The sequence below is a fragment of the Miscanthus floridulus genome, chromosome 4, assembly GCF_019320115.1.
Source record: "Miscanthus floridulus cultivar M001 chromosome 4, ASM1932011v1, whole genome shotgun sequence".
NCBI lineage: Eukaryota > Viridiplantae > Streptophyta > Magnoliopsida > Poales > Poaceae > Miscanthus > Miscanthus floridulus.
The window spans coordinates 70749844-70759406 of NC_089583.1; the positions used below are offsets into that span (position 1 = coordinate 70749844).

General features: G+C 43.0%; 1 protein-coding gene across 1 annotated transcript; it reads right to left on the reverse strand.

Annotated features, from left to right (window-relative positions):
• Positions 1-8066: 8066 nt before the first annotated feature.
• Positions 8067-9112, reverse strand: LOC136548620 (uncharacterized). The gene is made up of 2 exons (XM_066540080.1): positions 8675-9112; positions 8067-8579 (listed from the first exon to the last, which is right to left on the reverse strand). Exons 1-2 carry the CDS (start codon positions 9110-9112, stop codon positions 8067-8069), a joined length of 951 nt encoding a protein of 316 aa, XP_066396177.1.
• Positions 9113-9563: the final 451 nt, after the last annotated feature.

Below are 9563 nucleotides of genomic sequence, written 5' to 3' on the forward strand. Positions count from 1 at the left end.
TACTCTTCAAGATAGTATGTGTTGTTCCACTATCTACAATACATATATTTTCTTCACTTGCAAGCTCTTGAGGTAATGGTTCATCCATTCTCTTCAAAATAAAACATACTAATAAACATTACTATCTATTGAAAAACAACTATTATGTAGTGAAACATACGAAAATAAATACTAATTAAATACAAGCATAATACAAATTTATTCATTACTTTATAAGATGAAACATGCCTCATTAATACTACTGTTACATTGCACTTATTCATGCATGAAGAAGAATTAAAGAATTAATGACAAGATCATTTATTCTTGGATGAAGAAATCAGAAACATCAAGATGAGTTGAGGTGTTGTGGTCATATTCTCTAATATCTGTCACACTAAATATATTATCATCAAAAATATTATCACCACTACCACTTGCAAAGTTTTTCTCCATCTTTTTGTTCTTCTTCTCAAGTGATTCTTGATAGAGATCAGCAAGATATCTTGGTGTGCGATAGTTGCGTGCCCAATGAGATCTTCCACCACAATGATGGCATGCATTTTTTTTGTTTCATCAATTTCACCTTTATCTTTATCTCCCCTTTCTTGCCTCTTATGGGAATTTCCCGTGTTCTTGAATTGAACACCATAATTTTCTCTACCACGACCATGTCCGTAACAACCATGACCGCGTCCACTCCCACTATTTTGATTATCATATCTTGCTGCATTTACTTCAGGGGTGGATTTGAACCACTTGGACGTGTCTCATGGTTTTTCATCAAAAGCTTATTGTTTTGTTCAGCCACAAGCAAACAAGAAATAAGTTCAGAATATTTTTTGAATCCTTTCTCATAATATTGCTGCTGAAGCAGCACATTTGATGCATGGAATGTAGAGAATGTTTTCTCTACCACCTCTTCATCTATTACTTTTCCTTCACACAACAGTAATAGTGATGTGATTCTAAACATGGTTGAATTGTATTATGAAATATTTTTATAGTCTTGCAACCTTAGGTGCAACCACTCATAACGAGCTTTCGGGAGGATCACTATTTTCTGATGATCAAATCTTTCTTTTAGTTTGTTCCAAAGAACAAGGGGATCCTTATCAATAAGGTATTCAACCTTTAGACCTTCATGGAGGTGGCGGCGAATGAAAATCAAAGCCTTAGCTTTATCTTGGCTAGATGCATTATTTTTTTCTTTGATCGCATCACCAAGCCCATTGGCATTCAGGTCAATTTCAGCATCTAGCACCCATGACAAGTAATTCTTGCCCGAAATATCTAGAGCCGTGAAATCAAGCTTGGCAAGATTTGACATAGTAAACTAGTTTTTGATAGCTTTTAGAGACAATTGTGCTGATAACGTGTTATATAATAGCTAGTTGACTACCAAGAATATGCATGTAAGAATGTGGAGAACAAATTTAGAGAGGAAGGAAATGAGTTGTTCTCTTTTCTCTTGTCTTGTTTCCAACACAGAAGCCCTCATATATATAGCCATACATGTGAGATGGAGTTATAAGAATTGATGCTAGGAAAGTTACACCATTGATGAAGTAGGAGGTTATAGCTTTGATGGTATAGGGGTTATCGACATTCACATTAATATTTCATAACAAAGATTTTTTTTCACTATACTTATTAGCTAGTCATCCGTTGTTTTCCAAATTCCAATATCCATCTTCTGATGCCGAGTTGCTAGCTCCAGTAGGCTTTTCAAGTGGCACTTGCAATTAAGTGTCACATATAGATGAACCTACTACCATTGCTATATACTAATAGGTACCCATTTCTTGCTTGCGCCTAGAACAATGCTCTGTGCAATGGACAAGGTTTTACAAAGTACTGTATATATATGCATGCGATGGATCAGTTACGTTACGCACACTAAGCTAGCATGCACATCCCCTAAGGCCTTGTTCGGTTACTCAGTATTCCTCCAGGAATCAATCCAGGTAATCAAAACTTATACAAATTATGCAAGTAAACCGGGTAGGAATGATTCTAGGCCACAGTTCCCCTCGAAACGAACGGGCCCTAAACGATTTGTACGAGCTCCTGGAGGCTGGGCCTCCTGTCTGACTTTTTTGTTTAATTTGAAGCGTATGCATGTAGGAACTGATGAAACGGCAAGGTATCGTTTGTATCCGTCCGGTGATGGTTGAACCACCAATCCACTGTCGCGTGATTCTCGAACAGGTGAACACGATTGGGCAGCTGCACGCCAACTTGCGTTGCAGCTACTAGCTCGATCGTACAGTACTTAGGAAGCAACCACAGCAAGTAGCATCATTGTATATCTGAGGCATATGCAACTTGCTGCCTGGCCTCTTGCCCCTTGTGTTCTCCCAGGAGGCGGGCGGGTAAGCCAATCAGAGCAGCAACTGCGACGCAGAAAGCTCCAGCGGAGCTACTAGCAGCTCGCGATAGATCGAGGTCGTCGCCGTGCAGACCATACAAAGCTGAAAGCTAGCCAGCCCTGGAAAATTTGAGGGAACCTAGCCCTGTGGATGCACTTGCCGGTGGTGACAATGGAGTAATGGACTGCTGGTGGTGACAATGGAGTAATGGACGTTTTCGCGTTGATTGGCCAGGCTGAGACCGAGAGCGACTCGAGCGATGTGAGGGCCGGCGTGGTAGTAGCGGCAGGCAGCGTTCGGTGATGGCTAGTCGTTTTTCCACGCCCTGCAATCAGGCAGGCTGCAGCCCCGGTCCTTCTCTCTCGTTCTCCTGGCTTGCTATTTGCCTTGCCTTGCCTGACGGAGACAGCGTTTATTATATGATGAGAAGAAGCTACCTCCTGAATGATGATTGACGTCTGGTCTGAATCTGAATATATAATATATGTGACCTTATGTTTTTAGATCTAGTACAGTTTCCCCTCTTTTGATCGGTCGATTGTCGTCAGGTGCACAGTCATGGTCAGTTGGTCACGATGATGTGCCGCTTGGCCATAAGTTCGCGTCGCAAGTACTAGCACCATTACGCATTATTACCAGACAAATAAAGTAAAATACTGTCAAGTGGACGTACGTAAAAGCCGATCCTGCTGCTATAAGCTAGCTCTTGGATCTCTGGGCAATACTACTACCTCTGATGCGACGCGCGTCGGCGAGGTGCTCGGAGGTTGGAGCTTGGTGACCTTTTTCGTTCTCATCACAGAGTCGGCAAGCCGCAAGCTCGATCACATTCCTTTCCTGCTAGCCAAGCCACCACCGTAGGAGAGGCAGAGATACATGCTTTGATCCGCACGGGAGGAAACCTGCTGGACAGGGATTGGAGTGAGTGAGGCCAAACAGCGCAGTTAACCGCGACGGATCGGAGAGCATCCAACGTCCATGTCGCCGTCGCGCTTTTCCCTTTAGCGTACTCTAGTGGTTGCGATCTCTGTCCGTTTGTTTGTCGTCACCGGTTAGCCAGCTCCGCCTCCTCGGCGGCCGTTGAATGTCGCCGTCGGCCGGCCACCACCTCTTTCTTCTCGGGAGGAACGCACACGCACGCACTGATGAGAACGCCGGTCCGGGGGATCGAAGACTTTTCTGCGCCGAAGGTGTGGACAGAGAAGTATCGCCGGATCGGACATCGGAGGCCGGACCTTGAGTTGTTGGGGCCAAGTGCTTCGGAGAAACGGGATCAACCAGCCGCCGTGCCGGTCTGAACGCGGCGACGGCCGACGGACGTCCACTGCAATTCAGACTCCCTCCCAGCCCCAGTGCGCAAGCAACATCGTTCCGAAGCTTTCGTGTGATTTCGACTCGGTAATCGTGTACTGCGGCCCATGGTGATCCGTACGGGCCTATAAACCAACCTTGAGCCCACTCCCTTGATGGGCCTAGTGAAAACAAGACTACACGTACTATTCAGGTGAAAATGGAAAAGTCCATCTTTTCCCTTAACTTTTCCTAAAAAAAAATCTTATCCGTTAGCTATTGCGCCAAGTCTCGTTTACACCTTTCAATTGGAAAACCGGATTTTTAGACTCCCTAACTTTTGAGACCTTGAGCAGTTTTAAAAGCGGGTTTGGCTGACGTGGCCCTGTGTTACTTGTCCTATGTGGCATCACATTAGCCACAAGAAAGGTAAATTAAACTTTCATCGAAGTTTAGGGAGATCAGTAAAATTTACTTAAAATCATAGAAATAATTTTCAAAAAATTATACCAAATATTTTCTAGGAAAAATGTATTTTAAAATATTAAAATCTTATTTAAACTTAGGAATTTTGTTCTAACTCAAAAAATTATGAAACTAGTTTCGTATTTTTTAAAAATTATGCTCTACACTTTTGTTCCATGCTTATAATTACTTCAATCTTTCAATCTAATATTACCTCTTAAAATCTAAAACTAGGCAAAGTATGAAACAGAGGATGCAGCCATACAGGCTAAGAAAAATTTTCGCAAACCGCAATGTGAATCACCATGCAACCCGCTATGCACACATTAAATGACGTTTCATCGGCAACATATCTTGGCTTAATCGTCAAGACATGCACGAGAAATTCCAATAAAATACAATACTCCAAATAGTAGGTTGTGTCCGCAACCTCGTTTGTCGTCGTCATCATAGGTCCGTGCACGCATCGGGAGAACATGATCGAGCAAGAAGGCAATTTGGATGGGTTGAGAAGCCGGACTTCTTGTGTTTTAGGAAAAGTATGAAACCGTTTTCATATTTTCTAGGTTAAAACATATTTTATATGAATCTTCTGAGGTTATATCAATTTTTTTATTAAAAGGTATATTTTCCTAGGAAAATATTTTGCTAGTTTTTTTTTGAAAAAAATATTTATATAGTTTTTTTACAAAATTAATTGATCTTCTTGAACTATCACAGGTCCGATTTACCTTCCTCATGGCAGATATGGCGCCATGTAAAATGGCTAACATGGAGCCACGTCGGCTAAAATCGCTTAGAGAGGTAAATTGGACAGTGTCAGAAGTTTAAAGAGTCTAAAATCCTGTTTTTTTAATTAAGAGAGACAAATCAAACTTGCGCAATAGCTAAGGGAGGTCAAAAGGACTTTTTTCCTTGAAAATATAATGCAAAGTTTAATCCGATCCCTCGCCCTCTCTGGGGTCGATTGCAGGACAACGCGGCTCGTGGTTCAACAAGGGTGACTTGCCCCACTCAATTTCATGCCCTGCATCGTGGGTGGATGCAGCGGCGGATTCAACGGTGGGGCGAGGGACGGGCGGGGGGGGGCTCGAGCTCCCCCTACCGATACTGAAGCCCTGGAGCACCCATAAATTTTTAGACAAAGTTCTATCGTGTAGGTGGGGCTGAGACTTAAGATCGAGCAGCAGTCGGAGGTATGTTGCTGTCGCACTTTTATTCAGCCCCCCCTAAAATTTTTCCAGGATCCGCCGCTAGGTGGATGGGAATTGGATCATACATGCATGGACTCGGGTGGTTCAAAAATGGATCACATAGCAACTTTGTCGAAGGTTAGTTTGGGCCAACAAAAGGAGTCAAGTGACGCAATCTCTAAATTGAGATATATCTGTAAACATATCTTATCTTTAGATAGGTGCATCTCGGAGAGAGAGAGCCAAAAAGACTAGCTAAATTAACTAATTTAGCTACTCTTTAAAATAAATTTAATAAAAAAAATACTAGAGTACTCCAACAGTGTAAAACTAAGAGGCTAGATGACTAGTAAGGTAGACTATCCAAAATTAGAGAGCGAATAAGGTGGGATGGAGAGCTACTAAATTTGAAGTGTCATTTACAGAGTCTGTTGGAGATGTTTTTCCTTTAACAATAGCTAAATATATCTTTAGAAAACGATTTAGCTAATTTCTTGGAGATGCTTTGTCTAGTTTTAATGGCTATACCAAAACTAGTTTACTGCTTTCCCACTTGATGCAAACTCTGCATGACTAGAATTGCTTTTCAATTGCAGGCTAGTTCAATAGAAGGACAAGTGGTTGAAATTCGACTGACTTCTACTTTGTTGATAAATACAAAAAAGCTCCCCGTTGTAGTCCCTAACTCAGTATTCTCTTGCCAAGTAATGTGTCGCATTTAAAATGCTATTTTATTTTTATCTTTGAATGGATATTTTGCATATCAATGTGGTCCATATTATCTTTAATTCCAAGTGGGTTCCCTCCTTAATATGATTCTTCTACCAAGATAACTTGTAGGTGATGATAGTGAACAAATCAGGACCTCCAAATTTCCTGTGAGAATTGAAAACATCGAAAAGATTCATGCTACAACAGAGGAGATAAAAGCAATGTTGATGTCCAACTCAAAGATTGACGACGCTCCATACTGCTTGCTATCTCTCACGGTTAGAAAGTTCGCGTGGAGAGCTTACTGTTGCTTGCAACATCAATTCAAAGGCACGGTATGTTAACTATGTTCCTCTAGCAAAGCCCTTTAGTATATCAAATCTTGCTAAGCAACAGATCCAAGCCGAATGTGAGTGTCAAAAAATGATCCGTGGGCACATGGAGACAAGGATTCCAAGAGACGACACGACCTATAGAGCCACGGTGCGCGCCAAGCCACCAGTTCCAAGGCCCAAGTCGACAAGGCCCAGGAAGCCGTACCCGAAAGTATCCGGCCCAGACTGAAAGGCCTGAAGCTATCGAAGCCCGGCTGCGTCCGGTGAACCGCTGTCTAACAGCTGTAAGCGCTAGTATACAGCAGAAAGGGGAGAAAGCAACTCGACCTTGTCATGGTTGGCGTTGGCAGAGGCGCCGGGCTGCGGCTCGAGAGATCGCCGGCGACGACCAATTCCCCCATACTTGTTACCTAAGCCACTCAGTTGCTCTAAATCGCACTCGAATTACCCACCTTACTCATCCAGTTCTATTAGGGCGTGTTTGGTTCACTTCCCAGCCCAGCCTAGCTCGCATCAGCCAGCCAGGCCTCCTTTGGCCAGGCTGAGCACATGCAAGGAGTGGTTGTTTGGTTGGCTGGCTCCCAGCAGCCTGGTCATATGCAGCCGGTGTTTGGTTTCCTGAACCTGCATCGGATTCAAATCAAGAGGATGCAGGAACCATGTTTGGTTGCCTGCATAGAAGCTGGTGGAGTTACCACTTTGATTTAGTGGTAAGGTTACCACCAGCAAGTCCAAAGTTTGCTACAACACTTTGTTTGCAATGAATATTACATCATTTTGGAAAGCTAAATTAAAATTACTAAAGCCCGGACTAATATTATTACACCCTCCACTAAAAATTACATCATTTTGCTACAACACTTTGTTTGTAATGAATATTACATCCTTCTTTGCAATGCATACCGCATGCTCCACTACGAACACGCCATCGGCTTCATTTTTTCTTCAGCTTTTAGACCATGGAATGACAAACAAAAAATTAAAGTTCATCAATGACATAAGGCATGCGCTCAGTATAATAAACCAAAACATCATTGGCATAAGACATGTGCTCAGTATATATAAAAAACCTCATCATTGGCACAAGGCATGTGCTTAGTTTTAAAAAACGTCATCATTGGCATTAGACAAAAGCTCATATTGAAATGGTCACATCATTGGCAAACAAGATCAGATTAGTTCTCAGATCATCAAGTTCACATCAATGTCAACACAGGCAAAAAGAGATGCACCAGCTAGGTAAAGAATGCAGTCTCAGGTATAAGAAAACAAGCATCACAGGCAATGGACATGTGCTCAGATATAAGAAAACAAACATCACAGGCAATGGACATGTGCTCAGATATAAGAAAACAAGCATCACAGGCAATGGACATGTGCTCAGATATAAGAAAACAAAAATCACAGGCAATAAGGCAAGTGCTCAGAATGAAATTGTGCAAATCACAGGCACAGGCTGGTGCCCATATCAAGTTCAGAACCACAAGGTTCACACCATTAGCAATGGACTCATGGTTAGATTGCCACCACTAGGTTGATCTAGGTTGTAGGTGCAGGGTTATCTAAGACACTAACTATATGTTAGTGTTAGTAAGTAAGCTATGCAGGATCAGATCAACTGCACAAAAGAGAAGGTCAACCCACTACACATCCATCAGCTGTAGTTAGGTATGCACAAAAGAGGCACTGCACAAAAGGATCAACCCCAAGCTGTGAAGCCTTCACATGTAGTAGTGCTTGGCCAAGTAGGTCCTTAGCCACAGCTCACGGTGGGAGTCAGACATCTTGACAAAAGCTGAACCCAAGGCCTTATTGTCCAGCAGGTGGCCATAAGCACACATCAGTGCTTCTTCAGTGAAGCCTGGCACAAACATAACAGCACCATACAGCTCAGGGTGGGAATCCTCAACCTTGGTCGACCTAATAGCATCAGCAACATCCTTCACTGCCTCTGCCATGCCAGTGAACAGAACAACATCCTCTTCTGCCAGCATGGATCTCTTCCTCTTGTTACCAACTCCTCCCTCACTCTTGGTATCCTCAGGAGTCACAGTCTTGCCACTGTTCAGGATCTCAGTCTTCAGTGAGCTCTCAGCACAGTCAGATGGTGTGCCAAGTGGCTCATTGGAGCCCATAGCCCACTTGCCTGTTGCCTGACCATTGGCAAAGATGACCATCATCTGCTTGTAGTGTTGTATGGGCTTGTTGAGCAGTGGAGCATCATTAGGGTGGTCCTGCATAATGAACTATCCCTTGTTAGCCATAATGACAAAATATATCAAAGAGTCATCTAACAAATCAAGTTGTAGTATCACAGGTTCTTACTCACCTTGGTATGACCATTGTAGTGTTCCTCCTCAAGAACAATCATGCAGTTGTCCTCATCCCACTGAGCTCCACTAAGGTCCCTCAGCTTGGACAGTTTCACCCACCTCTGCCTCCACTTCCTCAGGTGGTTGTACACCTGGGTACCACTAACATCATGACCACAGAACTCTTGCAGGGCCTTTGCCACCTTGTTCAGGTGCACTTCTTTGAAGCCCTTATCAGTCTTCACTCCAGTGGTAATGAGCTGGCACATCTGCTTCAGCACAAAGGCAGACATGGGCTCAGTCCACCTCAGAGAGGTCCTCTGCTGAGCAGGTTCCTGTGATGCTGGTATGAAACCAGTCACATCATCCCCAGCAACCACATTGTCACCAGCCAAAAGACCACCATCCAGTCCAGGGAACACAAGCTCATCAGCAGCCATCATCTCCTCAGCCATTGCCTAATTCATCATTGCACATGCCCAAAGCCTCAGCACAGGTGTTTTGTAGCCCAAAGTCTCAGATCAAGTGTAGTATCACAGAAAAAAAAACATCATTGCTATTGCCCAAAGTCTCAGATCAAGTGTAGTATCACAGAAAAAAAACATCATTGCTATTGCCCAAAGTCTCAGATCAAGTGTAGAATCACAGAAAAAAAAACAACATTTGTCCATGAATAAAATAAATTACAGGCAACTTAATGATACATAATAGAACTCTAGATTCTAGAAAGACCCCTATTAGCCCACATGTGATTAGCCCATTCATCCCTCTGAAGTGCCCAGGCAGCATTGTCATCCAAATGAGCAGGATGGGGCTGACTATTTGTGTCATTTGGTACCCAAGAGAACTCTTCTGGAATAACCTCATCAACCCCAAAACTAAGGATCCAGTTATGCATTATACAAC

Excerpts from the sequence above, each read along its gene's own strand:
- LOC136548620 (XM_066540080.1), bottom strand. The coding sequence starts at position 9,112 with ATGGCTGAGGAGATGATGGCTGCTGATGAGCTTGTGTTCCCTGGACTG. Across the intron at positions 8,580-8,674 it reads ACTACAATGGTCATACCAAG|GACCACCCTAATGATGCTCC; the intron begins GTGAGTAAGAAC and ends TTCATTATGCAG.